General features: G+C 47.2%; 2 protein-coding genes across 9 annotated transcripts; one reads left to right on the top strand and one right to left on the bottom strand.

Moving 5' to 3' along the window:
- Positions 1-228: 228 nt before the first annotated feature.
- On the bottom strand, positions 229-1,915 carry BANF1 (barrier to autointegration nuclear assembly factor 1). Of its 3 annotated transcripts, none has more exons than XM_081153387.1 (3): positions 1,833-1,915; positions 998-1,136; positions 229-752 (listed from the first exon to the last, which is right to left on the bottom strand). In XM_081153387.1, exons 2-3 carry the CDS (start codon positions 1,118-1,120, stop codon positions 606-608), a joined length of 270 nt encoding a protein of 89 aa, XP_081009513.1. In that variant the 5' UTR covers positions 1,121-1,136; positions 1,833-1,915; the 3' UTR covers positions 229-605. The 3 variants fall into 3 exon arrangements, with proteins under 3 accessions (XP_081009513.1, XP_081009514.1, XP_081009515.1); XM_081153388.1 differs by having other exon boundaries at positions 1,787-1,874; XM_081153389.1 differs by having other exon boundaries at positions 1,692-1,864.
- EIF1AD (eukaryotic translation initiation factor 1A domain containing) lies at positions 1,682-8,699 on the top strand. 6 transcript variants are annotated; one of them, XM_081153385.1, is made up of 7 exons: positions 1,682-2,067; positions 2,408-2,499; positions 3,739-3,913; positions 4,057-4,165; positions 4,253-4,361; positions 4,532-4,576; positions 5,140-5,473. In XM_081153385.1, exons 3-7 carry the CDS (start codon positions 3,827-3,829, stop codon positions 5,282-5,284), a joined length of 495 nt encoding a protein of 164 aa, XP_081009511.1. In that variant the 5' UTR covers positions 1,682-2,067; positions 2,408-2,499; positions 3,739-3,826; the 3' UTR covers positions 5,285-5,473. The 6 variants fall into 6 exon arrangements, 4 of the variants coding, with proteins under 4 accessions (XP_081009511.1, XP_081009512.1, XP_081009509.1 ...); XM_081153386.1 differs by having other exon boundaries at positions 1,979-2,067; positions 3,710-3,913; XR_013999988.1 differs by lacking the exon at positions 1,682-2,067 and adding an exon at positions 6,165-8,699 and having other exon boundaries at positions 2,206-2,499; positions 5,140-5,457.
- The last annotated feature ends 9,424 nt before the right edge of the window (positions 8,700-18,123 follow it).

Raw genomic sequence — 18,123 nt, 5'->3', positions numbered from 1 at the left:
TCTGGATCCCAGGAAGGGATCAACCCACACTCTCCCCCACATTACAAGGGACTGAGACACTCCAAGGCACCTGTCTGAGGCTTGGGTGACTAAGGTGGCCGTCCTCCAGAGTGAGGAGGAAGCTGCCAGTTTCGATCTGCACTGATAAGGAATGTGGCAGACCTGATCAGCCCCTGGGAAAGAGGTGACTCCCAGGGCATCTGCTTTTCAAAACACAAAGCCCAGTCCTGAAGGCCACTGACTTTATTGATTTAAAAAGTTTTATATGGACAGTGACTGTTCTGCCAAAAGAGAAGCCAAATGGCATAACACAGACCAGAGGTGAGAGTGGGGGTGAGGGAAGGGGCCAGAAATCCATTCAGAAAAGCTAATAATTACTGACCTAAAACTGGCAAGGGAAGGAGAAGGGAGATGCATGCAAGAGTGAAAATTCCAAAAAAGTTGAAATGGTGAGGGGAGAGGACTCCCCCAAAGACCCTGGAGGACATCAAGGTGAGTAGACAGCAATCGTTTCCTTTGTAGAGGACAAGAGAGTAGCCCCCATTCAGCTGCAAACTCTGGGGACTCAAGGCTGGTGTTAGGGATTGGGGGCCCCTCAGAGAGCATCACAAGAAGGCATCGCACCATTCTCGAAGGCATCCGAAGCAGTCCCGGGACTGCTTGGCATTGGCGCCACATGTGTCCTTTAGCCATTCCCGGAAGAGGTCTTCATCCTTCTTTAGCACCAGAAACTGACCAAGGACCACGTAGGCCTGGAAAACAGGCAAATAAAGGGCAAGCTGCTCAGTGACCTATGAAGCTAAAAACAGTAAGGCCACCTACATGACATTCAAAGCACATGAGCCTAGGAGGAAGGGCAGGCTCTGGTTCTCTCCTCAGGTTATACACCACTGTCCACCCCCAGGAGGTAAACTCACTTTCCTCACTCCCAAACTGCCAAGCAATGCCGTAGCCTTTCACCCCCAGCTCTCCCCAGCTGCATGCAGCCTCCCCACACCTTGTCAAAGCCCCTTTCTTCCAGCTTCTTGCCCAGGACTTCACCAATCCCGGCCAGGCTCCCCACTGGCTTTTCCCCCATGGGCTCTGCCACGAAGTCTCGGTGTTTTTGAGAAGTTGTCATCTTGATCAGAATTAATCTGGGAATCCCAAGAAAAGGTAGGTTAGGACTGAAAACCCGGAAACTCCCAAAGGCCCACTGGCCCAAATCTCATATTGAGAGAAAGCGAAACCAGCCATTATACTCGATTCCCCTCATTTTACGGATAAGAAAACTGAGGTTCAAAACGAATCTTCCCCACTATTAGGGAGAGAGAAATCGCTTCCACTCCCTGCGAGAAATGGCTTTTGGTTCTGCCCTAGAGGAAAGACTATCCTGCCATATCAGGTGGCTCACGCGGGGCAGTGGGAAAATTCCCAGTCAGCAGCCAGGGTTCGCCCTGAAGGTGTCACACCCTCTGTGACCTTGGCTGGGAAATGAAGGCACTCTGACTGCCTGGAAAGGCTACCTGGCATGAAAAGCAAACAAAGGGTCCCCCTGCCCCACCCGGCCTACAGGCTGCTCCCAGGCGCAGGCCGGAGCGCGCACACCTGCTCCCAGCCCTGCCGGATCCACGCCTGGGCTCCGGCCGCGCCCGCCAGCCCCGCCCCCAACGCGCGCCGCCGCGCCCCGCCCCATCCACGCGCCGCCGCACCCACGCGCCGCGTCCTGCCGCCAAGCCCTCTCCGAGAGCGCATCCTCTGGCAGGCCGCAGCGCTTGCGACCCCTCTCCTCCCCTCCTCCGTGCACCTCCTCTGTTTTCAAGACCGGGCCCTGCTCCGCGGCTGGCGCTCACCGGCAGCTCCAGCTCCCGTAACGGCTCCTCCCGCCGCCCGGCTGCTCCCGCCGATACCTCAACCCGCTAGAACTTTCTTCCACTTCCGCTTCCGGGTCGCCTCGAGAGCCGCCTAACAAAATTAACTTTGGCACTTCTAGCCGCTTAGAGCCATAGAGATGAGGCGCTCTGGACCTCGACAGCAACCTTAGTAGGCGCTACTTTTCGGTCGATTCCCGGGAAGCCGGCCTGCCTGGTACGGACTCGCTTCTCGGTCAGCATTTCCGGTCTCAGGGAGCAGGGGCCTCGGTGGAGAAACTTCATTTTCCCGCTGCACGGCATCCGGAACTCAAGAACCTAGCCTTGGCCCACTTGCCAGTAGGAAGAGTTAGAGGGACGGACAAGGAGGGAGGAGGGTGGCAGGAGGCTTACGGCAGAGTGCCGGAAGTACGACTTTCGGAAGGGTCCGACTCTGGCCGACCTGAGTCGGGCTTTCAGGAGCAGGGCAGGAGTCGGGGGTGCTTAAGTGCTGAGGCCAAGCAAACCACCGTCGTGACCGCCGGCAGGTTCATTTTTCTGTGTTTTCATTGGCTCAGCTGCGAAGTGAGCCGTGTACGAGCCGCTCCCAGCGTCCAGCCTGGAGAACAGGGTCGTTCTGGCAGCGCCCGTGGGAGAACAGGGCCAGAAGGTAGGTGTGGATCTCTCTCTCTCTCTCTCTGAGCGTCTGTCCTCCGGAATAGGGGAGGACGGCAGGGAACGACAACTAGAGGTAGCACTTCATTGTTTTCCTTTGGAAACCACCAGTCTTGGTGGTGCCAGTCCTTGTCATCTCAGAACCCAAGTCACAATCCAGACCAACCCGGCTTACGTCGCCCTTCATAATGAACTTGTTCCCGGTTCGGACTATTGCGGTGCTCTCCTAACTGGTCTCTGCTTGTAGTGTGTTGAGAGATTGAGCATCTGTGTTGTGCTGCTGTGCTACACTGGGATGTACAAGCATATTGAGGAAGAGAACAATTTAGTTTATCTCTTCTTTCTGCATGATTGCTGGAATGACTTATTTAGTTTTTATGATTATGCCAGTATTTATGGTAACGTGAGTTATTTTTATGTGACATACACTGTGCTAAGTGCTTTGCTTACATCATCTCATCCTAATAACGATGTTCTTGGTTAGCTATTATTTTCTCAGAGGCCTAGAGAATTGAACAGTAAGGGTTGTCAATGCAGGAATGTCCAAACCTGTGGAGAAGTTTTATGAGCTTATTTGATCCAAACTTACAACATATACCAAGGAGCAAGATCTTAAACATTCCAGAGATTAACAGTTTTGCAGCTCCTTTTATGAATTTGAAATTGAGAAGGGAGCTAAGGAAGATTACATGAGGGTGGGAGAAAGCAAGGCAGGGAGTGGGTTACAGGATAGTTATGAGATGATATGCTCTCTTGAGGTTGGTCATGCCATAAAAACCTTTCACTAAAGAAGTTCTAGACCTGGGCTCTGGCCCGGTAGCTCCGTTGGTTATAGCGTCGTCCTGCTACACCAAGGTTGCCGGTTTTATCTCCAGTCAGGCACATACAAGAGGCAACTAATGAATGCACAATTAAGTGGAACATCAAATATACATTTTTTTTTTCTCTTTCTCCCTTCCTTTCTCTCTAAAATCAATCCATAAATAAAAGTTTGTTTGTTTAAAAAAAAAAAAAGTTATAGGCTTGGGGCATGACCACTCACCATGACCTACCCATTTAGGAATTTATGATCAGATTACCCTGTGAGGTCATTTTCCATAGAACCTCTTTTTTCATTCACAAGAAATAGTCAAGTTAGGATTTCAGTCCAAGCAATTAGATTTGAGAGCCCACGTTCTTAACCAGGATACTGTGTCACTCCTCAGTAAAAGGTCCCTCCCCATCTTCAAAACAGTCCTGGATTCTGAGCCTGCCATCCAAGAAACTCAGGAGGAGAGGCTGGCAGCTTCTGCGTCCCTCGCCACCCTGGGAAAGGACCCAGCATGTCTCAGGCCACCAAGAGGAAGCATGTGGTGAAGGAGGTGCTGGGGGAACATATGGTACCTTCTGACCAGCAGCAGATCGTGAGGGTAAGTAGCATTAGGCACAAGCTGCTCTCCCCCCAACCCCTGCACTCCTTTTGTGCTCCTGGTGTGGGAGGATAGTACAGCGCAGCTCAGTGGATCTTTGAGCTGGCTGATGAGGCCAACTGGTTCTTGGTCTCCTGGACCAGGTACTCAGGACCCCAGGGAACAATCTGCATGAAGTGGAGACAGCCCAGGGGCAGCGCTTCCTGGTGAGCATGCCCTCCAAATACCGTAAGAACATCTGGATCAAGAGAGGTGAGAGAGGCAGCTGTCTAGGAGATAGAACCATTTCCTGTGATGGAAAGCTGAACTGACTGTGTCTTTTCTCCTATCCACGTACAGGGGACTTTCTCATTGTCGACCCTATTGAAGAGGGAGAAAAGGTGAAGGCTGAGATCTCCTTTGTGCTCTGCAAAGACCATGTGCGCTCTCTGCAGAAGGATGGACAGTGGTAGGTGGTCCCCTTGGCCACTGGCTGCCTGATTTCTGGGGGGATTGACTTCCTAGCTGTGAAATTGGGGGAGGAAAGATCATGGTATCCCAAGCTGGAACAGCTGAAAACAGCTTTTATGCTGAGAGATTTTTATGTTTTTTCTGACCCTGTTTTTTCCCTTGATATAGGCCTGAGGCCTTCTCTGAAGTGGCTGAGAAACATAACAGGAACAGGTAAGGTTCAAGCCTTAGGGTAGGGAAGACAGAAAAAAGGGGTTCAGGCTTTTGTGCCTTGATGGGGAAATAGAGCCTTCCCTTCTCCCTGGTGAGAGCTCCAAAGTATGTGGTTGTGCATATGGATTGGAAGTTAAATGGTATGGGTTAAAATCCTGGCTTTTCCCCTTATAAATGAGGTGCTTTAAGCAGGTTACTTAATCTCTTAAGCCTAAATTTCCTCACCTATAAAATGAGAGCCTGTGAGGATTAAAGGAGCTACTGCTTATAAAATTGCTTAGTTTAGTATCTGGTATGCAATGTGGATCCATTGCTTGTTGGTAGTAGAATCATTATTATTAAAACCAGTCACTCTGGTAAACTTTTGAGGGTAGCATTGGGGGTTTGTCTTTAGCCTGTTTTCCTTGGCCAAGTTTTACTGCTGTTTGCTCTGACTCTGCCCCTGTCTGACTTGCTGAGCCCTGACTGCCTAGTCATAGGGTCCTCCTCTTTGTGGGGCTCCTTGATTGCAGATCTGGCTTTCCCAGAAGGCAGTGGGCTAACTGTCCTTTTCCCCCATGAAGACAGACTCAGCCAGAACTCCCAGCTGAGCCACAGTCATCAGGAGAAGAGTACAGCTCTGAAGATGATTCTGACCTCTTTGTTAACACCAACCGTAGACAGTATCACGAGAGCGAGGAGGAGAGCGAAGAGGAGGAGGCAGCCTGAGGCCCGAGGACCCACTTCTCCTCTTGCACAGAGACTAGTCCTTCGTTCCTCTGACCTTGGACATTCCAAGGGTGCTCTGCAGATCTCCCATTCCCCCCACCCCACCACCCCACCCCTGGATCGGGACAAGGCAGGACTCCTCTCTGAACTGACCTAGGAGAATTAAACCCCTGGTGGGTGATGACTTGTGCTGGTGTCTGAGTGGCTCTCTGGAGGGAGGAGGGACCTGTGGTGAAATTAAAAATTGCTTCTTAGTAGAGGCCTCATGGGCAGGTAGGCTGAATGGGCAGAAAATATGGAATGACTAGAGTCTTTCCTAGGTTCTCTCTCTCTCATTGGGCACTTAGTAAGTGGCAGGCCCTGTGCTGTCCCTCCTTGCATGTATTTTATAACTGGAAACAGTCCCATTTTATTGCCTGCTTGCAATCCATACTGATTCAGGCATTCAGGATCACAGCCATAGGACCTAGTACCCAGTTGCCTCTAAGAAACACTCAGGATGAATTTCATAGTGCCTCATAAGCTTTTTTCCCTGCCTTTCTGGTCACCCATGACTGCAGGAGTGCCCATCTCCCTGCTGCTGTGTACCTCCCCTGGTTGCTGGACCCTTGTGGCAACTCACACTATCACTCCTCAGCCCTCTTGTAAACCACATCATCACATTTATCTTTTTTTACCTCTGGCTATATACTCTCCCTCCTCATTGCTGGCATTGACCTTCTGGTCTCTGCTCAGACATTGAAGAGTTTATCTTCTGGCTTAGAGTCTTTTACCTCTGCTTCGTCATTGTTTTCTATATCCCATGGATGGGACTGTTCAGCACTGTGACCCTTCAGTTCCTTGGTATCCCCATCACTAATGCTCTTGTCTTCTATTCCAGGCCTGCTGCCTACATGTCTACTCCCTGGACCCCTGATATCAATAGAAATTGCAGCACCTTTTGAATTCAGATACCTGTGCAGTCCCTGCCTCTGGTTTTCTCTCTTACTGCTCAGCCAGCTCCTCTGCAGAAACTCATTACCTCTGTCCTCCGGCCCCAGCGCCTTCTCACCATTGTTCTCCTGCCTTCACTTTCCTCCTGCAACGCGGATTCCACGGCCCACACCCTCCACTCTCGTCTGCTTCCATTGCATTCAGCCATGAAAACCTAACCCCAGCCAGCCCAACCATTCACCTCTGTGCCTGTAACTATTAGAACCTCCAACTGGCTCACTTTTTTAATCTTGAATTTATAACTACAATCCTCAGAACGACCCTCAGCACTGCCTAGCAGATCTACTCTGGGGCGTATTTCAAAATTTCTTGTGTACCCATTCCCCTCTCCCCTGCTAGTCACCGCAGCTGTACTTCATCAAAAAGTGGTAGGCTATTGGTGAGAACTCGCACCTCCCGTTACCAACCCTACAAACGTCCTCATAGATCTTCCTGTCTTTTTACTTCCCGTTGTAATCCAATGGAAATTCAACCTTTCCTCATTTATCTGCTCCCCTCACTCACTTTCTATTATGTTGCTTAGTAGAGTGTTAAATGTATACATATATGTGTATACTTGCATGTATGTGTATATACACATTTTAAAATGTATATATACATACAAAAAGTAAACTTCAGATGAGGTAGAGATATATGTGTGTGTATCTATTTTTAACCTGTTTGAAGTTTATTTTTTATGGGAGATAGCTAACTTTATTCCTAAAGCGGTGGCCACATGTTTTAAATGGGTCATTCTTTCTTTATTGATTTAAAATATCTTTTAAAATAAACTATATTCACCGTGGCCAATGTGGCTCAGTTGGGCATCGCCCTGTGTACTGAAAGCTCACTGGTTCAATTCCCAGTCAGGGCACCTGTCCAGGCTGCAGTTTGATTCCTGGTTAGGGTGTGTTTGGGAGGCAACCCAATCAATGTTTCTCTCTCTCCCCCTCTCCCTTTCTCTCTCTAAAAACCAATTAAAAAAAATTTTTTTAAGTAATAAACTACATTCCTGCATATATATGGATCTCTTTGGAATTTCTAATCCTATTTATCTGTGTGCACATACCACATTTTATAGCATGACTGTTACAGCTCCCTTACCCCTGTCCCACTGTTGCTTGGAAATTTCATATCTTTTTCTTACGTAAGAACTTTAGAATGGACTTGTCAATTTTTGTTTAAAAGTTCTGAGATTTTCTTTGGTGTGGATTTAATTCTCAGAGTTTGGGAGAGAAATTGCTATCAACACTTTTGAGTCTCCATATCCAAAAATGAGGTTATGTTTGTCCTTTTGTAAAGTATTGTTTCCGTAGGGTCTCTGATGTTTCCAATTCAGTTTAGTCTCAGGAATCTTAAGAATTGTTATGAGTGGGTCTTTTGAAATTACATTTCTTTTTAATCCTTACCTGAGGATATTTTTTCTATTGCTTTTCAGAGAGAGCGGAAGAGAGAGAAACAACCATGTGAGAGACACATCGATTGGCTGTGTCTCTTGGCCCGAATCAAACCCAGGACTCTCAGTCTGTGGAGTTGATACTCTACCACTGAGCCAGACCAGCCAGGGCTGAAATTACGTTTCTAACTGTCACTGATGTCTAGGAAAACTGTCCATCTCTGTAGGCTCACCTAATTGATCTCATTGGCTTCTCTAATTCTAATTAGCTCTTCAGATGATTCTCTTCACTAAAGAGTCAAATCTGCTAGAGGCAGATTCATCTGGTCCTTTATGCTCAGTTCTTTTCTTGAATTAGAGAGGCCAGGACCTCCACTATCCTGCTGAATGGCACCCTTATTTGTTCCTCTCAGTGCGGGAGTGGTTCTCATGTTTTATCAAGAAATACGATTCTTGCTTTAGGTGTCTGGTAGGTAACCTTCATTAGGCTGAAGGAATCCTAGCTTACTGAGGGGTTTTTCCTTTACTCAGAACATCATGATAAAATTTCTACATCTATTGAGATAAAAGATTTTGTTTTATTGTACTGATTTTCACTAATAGGTTTCCTAAGGTGGAACCATTCTCTCATTCTGATGTAAACCCTGCTTAGTTTTATAGTATTTGTTTGTTTAGTTGGGATTTTTATATCTTTCTCTGGGCAAATTTCACTTTTTTCTTTAATTGATTTCTAGAGAGAGGAAGGAAGGTGGGGGATTGAGGGAAACATCAATTGACTGTCTGCCTTCTGTACTCCCCCTACCAGGGATCAAGCCTGCAACCTGGGTATGTGCCCTGACAAGGAATCTAACCGGTGACCTTTCAGTGCACAGTATGATCCCCAACCAACTGAGCCACACCAGCCAGGGCTCATTTTTTGTTGTAATGATCTGATCTTCCTATCCCATTTTGATAGCAGAATTATGCTAGCATGTGGAATGGATTTGGAAACATTTAATCTTTTTCAGGTTTGAATTTGTAGAAATTTATTTGGTAAAATTTACTTATAAAAACATCTGTGCTTGGTGCCTTTTTTTAGGGGTGGATCTTTGCCTTTTAGTGTTTTTTGTGGCATTTTATCTACTTAAGTTTTTTGTCCTTGAGTGAATTTTGGTAACTTTTTTTTTAAGAATAATTTCATGTATATTATTTCATGTATATTTAAGGTTTTGGGGTTAAAAGTCATGTGTGGTAATTTGCATTTGGGACTTTCTTATGACAAAAATTTCATTTGAATTACCAGAAGCAAACTCATTGGCCTGAGCTCTGTGAGCAGAGCTTTAGACAGAGCTGACCCAGGACTGGCATGATTCCGTCAGGGCTCGCTCCTCATTTGTTTCTCAGGTTGTCTCTGCTCCCTACAAGTGTTTTCTGCAGGAAGCTCCGCTTCCACTCAGTCCTCACAGACAGAGTTCATCAGGATTCATGTTTTTTAAGGGAGACCAATTGCTTGGTCACTTGCCCTCTCCTGAGCAGTCGCCGTGGCCAGGGCTGAGTAGGGGGTTAGGGGTTGCAGGGAGGCAAGATGAGCCACCCCTGATCCATATGACGTGTTTCCTGTGGAATAGAGAGGTTCTTACACCAGAAAAAGGAACAAGGAGTGAGTAAATCAAACCACCAAGCGCCTGTCCTGGTTTCTGTATATTTTCTTTGACCAGCTTTGCAAAATGTCTGTCTGCTTTATTGGCCTTTTCCAGTTTCTTTGGGTTTATTTTCTCATTTCTAGCTTCTGAGTTGTATGTTTTGCTAATGTAATTTATTTCATTTCAATCTTGTTTTTTAATATATTTAGGACTATACATTTTCCTCTAAGTACTCCTTTGACTGTGGCCCACTGTGTGATTTTTTGCCATTGTGTCTGTAAGCTTGGCCTTACGTTTTCTTCCAGCTCTCAGCTATTCTGTGACTTACCTAATAGTCTTTTTTTCCCCCTGAAACCATTTCATCTCTACTTCTCCATCTCTTTTTAGCTGTTTAGCTCCTGGAATTGTAGCTCAGAATCCTGATGGAGGTAGAGTCCTTATGCTTCTCCCTTTTGTCATTCTCTGAAGCTGAATCCCACCTCTAAGTCCCACCTCAGTCGTGGAATCCGAACCTGTGAATAGATCTCCAAGAATGAACTGAGTGTTCTTAGAGCCCCCTTCCCCTGCCAAATGCTGTGGACAGGATTGGTCACCTGGTAGTCCTGACCTCTCCTGAAGTCAGGCTTGAGATTTGTGGCCCTTCAGACTCTGCACCTCTATCCCTTTAGGACCAACCTCTCCAGCCAGGTCATTTCCACCAGGGCTTTTCTCCTGCAGCCCGGCTCACTTTCTTGCCTTGTGATCCAGCCACTCATATGTAACACTGGCAAACGTAGGTTTACAGTTGTGAGTGCACGAGTTAATTCTTGCATTATTACTATTTATTAATTGTATTATTTTCCATACAAACAATTGGAAACCTTCTCTCGCCCCACTCTCTATATGTGCCAAGGAGCCCTCTTGGCAATCCGAGCCAGCCACGTGGTTTTCTCTGACTGTAAATGTGGTGACCTGTGTGCATGTCTGTGTGGTGAGATATCTTGACAGAGTTTCTTACATTAAAACATCCTTGCATTCCTGGAATATATATTTTTCAGTATGTTGCTGGATTTGGTCTTCTGATATTTGGGGGGATTTGGGCATCCAGGTTCCTAACGGGTGGCTTGAGCTTTTGCTTCCTCTGCTGCCTTTGTCTGGTTTTGTATAAGACTGGAATGTTGCATTTCTAAAACATTTGGTAAAACACTTAAAACCAACTGTGCCTGGCATTTTGGGCATGGTGGGTAGATTTTAACTCTAGATGTTTATTAATAATAGATTGCTCATGTTTCCATTCTTGAATTTTCAAGAAAAAATATTTTCACATTTTCTCATTTTACTTATGGTTTCAAATGTATTGGCACAAAATTGTGTGTAGAATTGCCTTACGTTTATAGTCTAGACTGTATCCAAAGTGTGTCCCTTTATTTATACCTGATACTCGTTTGTGCTTCCTCTCCTTTTTATCCTGTCAGTCCTGGCAGAAGTTTGTCAGTCTCTTCCACATGCCAGCTTTGTGATGTCACTCCTCTTCCTTGTTAGCTCCTTGTGTTTCTTTAATTCCTGCTCTTGCCCTGTTTCCCCTGAACTTATACTCCCTTTGGGTTTATTCCGTGGTTTTCTAACCCTTTGGGTTGGGTGCTTAGCTCATTAGTTCTCAGCTTTACCTCCTCCGCCACCCCAAGCTTTGAGGCTTGAATTTTCAAACGTAAAGAAAAGCTGAAAGAATTCTAAAGTAAGTACCTGCTTTGCCCTTCATCAGGGTCACCAAAACTGTAACATTTGCCACATTCTATTTCTTTGTAGACACAACACACATTTGATGGTCACATCTCTTTAGCCTCTTTTAATTGAGAACAGAAGACACCTTACTGGTTTCTTGTTCTTTATGAAATGGACTCTTGGCAAGTGCAGGCCAGTTATGTTATGAAAACGGCCTGGATTTGGGTTCGTGTAATTGTTCTTGCGCGCTCGGGTTCCGGTCGAACAACTTTAGCAAACAGTCTAGAACTGATGTGTGCTGACTGCAGCTCACCAGGCATGTGGTACAGATGTCACACTGATTTTGGTCACTGGGTTAAAGGGATGGTTTCTGTATCGTTTCCCTCTGAAGGTACTGTTTTCCCTTTGTGAGCAGGTAATCTGTGAATAGGCTAAAATTTCCCTTGATGCAGCTCTGTATGTATTTGTATCTCATTTTTTTAAATTGCAGTAAAATGCACAAAATTTACCACCTTAATTATTTTTAGATGCGCAGTTCGGCGGTGTTAAGTTCGTCCACATTAGAGCGCAGCCAGCCTCCAGAATGTTTTTGTGCCCATTAACTCCCCGGGGGCCCCTCCCCGGGCCCTCACGGCCACCGTTCTTTCTGTTTGTGAGTTTGACTCGGTAGCCTCAGGTAAGGAGTCATACAGTGTTTGTCCTTTTGTAGACACAACACACACAGTGCTTCTGGCTTATTTCACGTAGCATAAAGTCCTCAAGTTTCGTCCGTATTGTAACGTGTCAGAATTTCCTTCCCTTTTGAAGGCTGCATGATATTCCACTGTGTGTATTAATTTGCCACATTTGGTTCCTCCACTCACTCGTCAGTGACTCTTGGGTTCCTTCCGTCTTTAACTGTTGTGAGCAGCGCTGCTCTGAACACGGGGAACGGCTGCCCCCTGGCGACCTCGCTGGGTGTAAGCTGGGACGTAGATTTGCTGCACCATACGGTCATTCTGTGTTTAATTTTTTTTTTTTTAACGCTCACCTGAGGGTATTTTTTCCATTGCTTTTCAGAGAGAGCAGAAGGGAGAGAGAGAGAAACATCGATGTGAGAAAGACACATTGATGGGTTGCCTCCCACACTCGCCCCGACCTGGGCCGGGGATGGAGCCTGCAACTGAGGTACATGCCCTTGGCCGGAATCGAACCCAGGACCCTTCAGTCCGCAGGCCGACGCTCTAACCACTGAGCCAAACGGGCCAGGGCTCTGTTTAATTTTTAAAGGAGCTACTGCTATGCTGTTGCCATAGCAGCTGCACCATTTTACTTTCCCAGCAGCAGTGCACAAGGCTTTCAATCTCTCCACATCCTCTCCAACACGTTAATTTTTTGTTCATTTTTTCTTTTAATAGTATCCATCCCGATTGGTGTGAAGTAACTAGTATTTTAATTATAGTTTAGTCTGGGGTGTTTTTTTTTAATTTCCATTTGTATTTAAGTATTTAGCGGATTGTTTTTGGTAGTGTGAACACCTTCAGACCCACCGCCACAAAAGCTAGGGCTTTGACACTAACCCAGTCAACCGTATGCCTCCCCCTTCCCCCACCCATTCCATTCTCTGTTCTCCTACCCAAGGTAACCATCTTCTTGAATTTTATATGCCCTTGTTTTCTTTTAATATACTTTTCTTGTATCTACACATATTTTTTAAGAGTTTCTTAATGTTATTTTTAACCTTATGAAAAGGTTAACATGCTGAGGGTTATATTTAATCATACATTTTTGTGAGCCTCCCTATTGTATGTTGCTGCAGTGTTTTGTTTTGTTTTAATATGTCTTTATTGATTTCAGAGAGGAAGGGAGAGGGGGAGAAAGAGAGAAACATCAATGATGAGAGAGTCATTGATCGGCTGCCTCCTGCATGCCCCCGACTGGGGATGGAGCCCCAACCCGGGCATGTGCCCTGACTGGGAATTTAACCCCAACCCCCTGGATCCTAGGTCAAAGCTCAACCGCTGAGCCACACCCGGCCGGGCGCTGCAGTTCTTTTGACTGTCAATATTTCAATGTGGGTCTGTATCACATGTTATCCATTCCCTCCTCCGCCAATGGATCTTCGGGTCCTTCCCACATTTTTGCTGCTGTAAACATTCTTGTATGTGTTTTTGTACATGTGGGAGTTTCTCTTGGGACAGTTTCTAGGCGTGGAATTCCTGTCACAACCTTAGGCAATGCTGGGAAATGTTTTCTAAAGTGGCTGTACCTGTTGACGCTCACCAACAGTGGATCCCTGAAGTAGGTTTAATGATTTCTTCCTGTAGTCTCAATTTTTGCTTAATACATCTAGAGCAACGCATGTTAAGGACTGTCACCTCTGTTTGTGATCAAGCCCTTCATTACAGAGTGACTCCATTTTCCATCCTATAGATGCTTCGTGTCTTAGTTTTTTCCACCTGATGTTAGTATAGCTGCCCCGGATCTCTTCTGGTTAGTATTTTTGCCTGGTAAGTCATCTTCCATCCTTTTATTCCAGTCAGTGCACACCTCCATGCTTTAGATGTCACTAGGTGTTACCTAGATTCTTAAAAATTGAATCACTATTTGTCTTTTAACTTATATGTTTAATTTATTTAACTCATTGTAATAATTGGGACCCATCTGTTATATTTGAAAGACAGTATGGATTGGATATGAAGTTATAGATTCTAAATTCTTTTCCTTCAGTACTTTGTGGTTTTTTAAAATTTTTTATTGATTTTAGAGAGAAACATCAATTTGTTTTTCCACTTATTTATACATTCATTGGCTGATTCTTGTATATGCCCTAACCGGGGATCGAACCTGTAACCTTGGCATATTGGGACGATGCTCTAACCAAGGCTCTTTCAATACTTTCAAAATACTACTTTGTCTTCTTGCATCCAGTGTTGCTATTGGACAATCATGTCAGTTGGATTCTCGTTCCCATGTATATGATGTGTTTTTCTCTCCCGTAAGCATTGTCTCTGATGTTCTTCGAGTTCTGTATGAGTATGTAGGTGTGGTGATTCCTTCTCTCTCCTTTTGGCACTCTTCAGGGTTTTTTGATCCAAGGTGCTTTGTGTTTGTACTATTCCAGGAAATTTGTCTCCATTATTTCTTCAAATATGTTTTCCCTCCATGTTTATATTTCTCTGTAGAATTCCTAGTATTCAGATGTTGGCGCCTTTACTCCTATCTTCCATGTCTCTTAGCTTTTCAGGTGTATCTTTTCTGTTGGGTATCCTTCTGTTATGTTCTTTCTTTCATATCAGGTTGAGTTCACTACAGATTTCCTCTACAGAGACCTTTGGAAGCTACTTCAGCGATAGCCCCAGGGGGGCCAGGCAGTGGGGTATTTTCCCATCAACTCCCACCATTGTTAAAGGGCCGCTCCTGGGGGCGATACCACCTGCCCATGTGTGGGTAGACATGTGTGTGGGTAGACATGTGTGTGGGTAGACAGGTGTGTGGGTAGACGTGTGTGGGTAGACAGGTATGTGGGTAGACAGGTGTGTGGGTAGACGTGTGGGTAGACAGGTGTGTGGGTAGACAGGTGTGTGGGTAGACAGGTGTGTGGGTAGACGTGTGGGTAGACAGGTGTGTGGGTAGACAGGTGTGTGGGTAGACAGGTGTGTGGTAGACAAGTGTGTGGTAGACAGGTGTGTGGGTAGACGTGTGGGTAGACAGGTGTGTGGGTAGACAGGTGTGTGGGTAGACGGTGTGTGGGTAGACAGTGTGTGGGTAGACAGTGTGTGGGTAGACAGGTGTGTGGGTAGACAGGTGTGTGGGTAGACAGGTGTGTGGGTAGACAGTGTGTGGTAGACAAGAGTGTGGGTAGGTCGGGCCTCCGTGCCAGGGAAGCTCTCAGGCAGTGTTGAGGGGCTGGCTTTGACATCGGGCCAGCACGCGGTATGGGTGATAGGTGGGAGTTTGCATTTCCCAGCAGCAGGAAAAAGTCCATAAAGGCAAAAGCCCTGGAGGCCAGTGAGTCCTGGTGGGATGCAAGTTCCAAAGCTGAGACAGTCCCTGGCACCTGAAGGAGGCTGGCTCAGTGGCAGCTTCCTGACCTTCAAGGCTACCTGTTGAGGGGCCCACTCAGACTCGGTCTCTTGACTAGTGGCCCAGTATAGAGGCCTTTGTAAAATTGTTAAATGTGGAGTGTGCCGCCTTAAATGTACAGAGAAGCCAAAGTGGTGTGGGGCCTTTCTCTGTAGTCGGAGGCGTCGGGCCAGCAGTGATCCCAGTAGTTGCTTCCTTGTCTCCCAAGGAACCGAGTTGGGTTGCAGCTCCCGGATTTTGTCTCCATGCGTGGCCCAACCATCTCTGCTCACCCACCAGTGTCTGAGGGGCTTGCAAGGCCGGTGAAATGTTTCCTCGGTAGGAATCGCTGTCATAGTATCACCAATGTCATGGAAAGTCAAGACACCAACAGTGGCTCACGTGTTTGAACGTGGTCCAATGACACATTGCAAGAGAAGCCGAAGTCCCTATGGAAGCTGTAGAGGCACATCGCATGCCTTGCCCGGTGACCCGGGAATAAAGCATTAGAAACCCACGCTGTCCACCGGCGGTGGCAGCAATTTTTTCAGTTCCTGCTCTGGTAGTCTGACAGTGCTAAATGTCCACTCCGTTCATAGCCCTCGCCAGTTCAGTGAGGCGCCGAGTAGCAGCAGCTTTGTTGCCGGCCGTCCCGGGTTGTGGGGCGTGGAGACGGTGCTGGGCCTGCTCTCGTTCATTCTTGGGGAAGCACACTCTTCCCCTTGTGGTCTGCACTGCGGCTCCGGCGCCGGGACCTCGGCAGCGTGAGGAGGTGTGATCAGTTCCTGGCTCCGTACTCAGGCAACATTTCTAGAAGCTACCAGCAGGGGTCACGGTAAGCACGTCCAACCTGCAAGTCAGCAACTGACTGGGCTGCAGCATCCAAACCGTCCATCCCAGTTACATCATCCAGTAGCAAGTGTCTCTGTCCAACCAAAGGGTCCAACAGCAATTGTGACGGGTCCAGCACAGGTAACACAGGTTCCCCGCCCCCAGGGCTGTTATCAGTCCCTTCCCTCTGGCACATACAGACCACCAGCATGTGCTCTGAACTCTTGGAGAGAGGTGGGAGCTGCCCTACTCTTTCGTATTAAAGCACCCAGATCAGGTGCAGGGACCTCTCCTGGCAATGTCCATGGCTGTGTGTGTCCCCCCCCAGGAACCCTGCTTCAGAAAATAGCATGGGACTCAGGTGGCCACGGGGTGAGCGGAGGAACTGAGACCTCAGAACTCTAATCTCTAAAGGGGTCTTCTTCCCAGGGATCTCCTCACCCCACTATTGCAGCTGTTCCCCTTCTAGAAACTGGTGGAGCTTTTGGACTCATCTATCTTTGCCTCACGTCTGAACCTCCAAGTGCCTTCCTCTTTCACGTAGGTACGAGTCACCTAATAGCTCCCATAATTTAGCATTTTGGCAATGAGGGTCCATCTTATCAACCCTGTATGTCATCTGTGGCCACAGAGAGTTTTGTGAGAGGAGGCCTCTGCAGTGAGGCCCCCTCTTTTACCCAGAGCTGACACACTTTTGGGAACCCCTCCTGTCTCTTCTCCACTCACCAAGACAGAGCATATATTGGCACAGAGGGAAATTGGCTTCTCTGTGTCCCCTAGAGCAGGTGCAGAGGAGGGAACGACCAGGGGTCCGAGGAAGGGCAGGTAACATGGTACATGTGTTGGACATGTTAAGTCTGGAAGGTGCAGGCCCTGGAATGCTAGGCTCAGGGATTTTGATGAGAATAACCCAAGATGGCAGGACCTGGTGCCTCAAGTCAGGGAGGGGTGTTGTGGGATTGGCTGGGCCCCAGCCTGCCTGAGTGGAGGCCTTCAGTGAGGCCAACTCCGTCTTCCTAGGGTGTTGGGGCCTCAGAGAAACAGCCAAGGCAGGGCCACTTTGACCCTCACCATGGCCCTGTGAGCGAGGCCAGCCACCCCATCCTATACCAAGGTGAGGACATTGAAGCCAGCGGAGGAGAGTTTATCACCAATAGGTAAGGAACCCCTGGAAGATGAACTTCACAAAGACCCCAGAGGAGAGATCTGAGAAGCGAGAAGGAACGAGGAGCACGCTCATTACTGATGCCAATCTGGGGCTGCTTCTGAAAGCCGAGACCAGGTTCTGCAGAACAAACACCCGAGACCAAAGGAAGCAGCTATAACAAAGGGTTCTGAGGGCTCCGTATGGTTGGAAAGGAGAAGGCTCTATAGACTAAGTTTAGACTGTTAACACATGTGAAAACACTGCGGGTAATCCAAAAAGTCGGAACAGGAACTTCCAAGCCAGCTTGAAAAGAGAAGGTGCTGGAAACTCGGAGCCAGGATGGAGAACAACAGGAGGCAGGGCAGCAGACAGCACTGCCTGCACAGAACAGAAACCGGATTCTGTTTAAGCAGAGAAGTCATTTTCTAGACCATTTTCGGTGACTCATTGTGATGGTTACTTTTATGTGTCAACTTAACTGGGCTAAGGGATGCCCAGCTAGCTAGTAAAGCATTATTTCTGGGTGTTCGCGAGGCTGTTTCTGGAAGAGGGGAGCATTTGGATGAGTAGACTAAGAGAAGTGTCGTGTGCGCACCCCCTCCCCCCCAAGTGCAGATAAGCATCATCCAGTCCAATCTGTTGAGAGCCTGAAGGGGGGCGGGAAGGTGCAGGAAGCAACTGCTGTCTGAGCTGGGACATCCATCTTCTGCCCTAGGACAGCGTCACTCCTCGGGTCCTTCTTGCTCTTTTTGTCTCTACCTTGAGAAACAATACACTGACTTCTAATAGCGCCGATTAATTTTGCCTGGTTCTGTATTAAATGGAAGCAGATGGTATGTATGTTGTTATGTCTGGGCTTTACCTCCTTCATGTCCCAGAAATACCCATTTCTTTCTTCGTCTGTTGATGGACGTTTGCGTTGTGTCGTTTGGGCCGGTTATAAATAGTGCTGTTCTGAACACTCGTTTGTGTCTTTGGCTGAACATATGTACATTTTTGTGTTGCTAAGCCAACATTTTTAGCTCTCCTGACACAAAGTTTTATAATGAGGATTTTTAAGCATGCTCGAAAGTAGACAGAATGGAATAATGAACCCTGTACCCACCACCCAGCTTCAGTAACTATC

This window comes from Miniopterus schreibersii, assembly GCF_964146895.1.
Source record: "Miniopterus schreibersii genome assembly, chromosome: 12".
Taxonomy (NCBI): Eukaryota; Metazoa; Chordata; class Mammalia; order Chiroptera; family Miniopteridae; genus Miniopterus; species Miniopterus schreibersii.
This window is presented reverse-complemented; position numbering and strand designations above follow the sequence as displayed.

Bases quoted from the DNA above. Each gene is read 5' to 3' on its own strand.
- EIF1AD (XM_081153385.1), top strand. From the start codon at position 3,827: ATGTCTCAGGCCACCAAGAGGAAGCATGTGGTGAAGGAGGTGCTGGGG. The intron at 4,166-4,252 runs GTGAGAGAGGCA...ATCCACGTACAG, and splicing joins GAACATCTGGATCAAGAGAG to GGGACTTTCTCATTGTCGAC. The intron at 4,362-4,531 runs GTAGGTGGTCCC...CCCTTGATATAG, and splicing joins CTGCAGAAGGATGGACAGTG to GCCTGAGGCCTTCTCTGAAG.
- BANF1 (XM_081153387.1), bottom strand. From the start codon at position 1,120: ATGACAACTTCTCAAAAACACCGAGACTTCGTGGCAGAGCCCATGGGG. The intron at 753-997 runs GTGTGGGGAGGC...CCTGTTTTCCAG, and splicing joins AAGAAAGGGGCTTTGACAAG to GCCTACGTGGTCCTTGGTCA.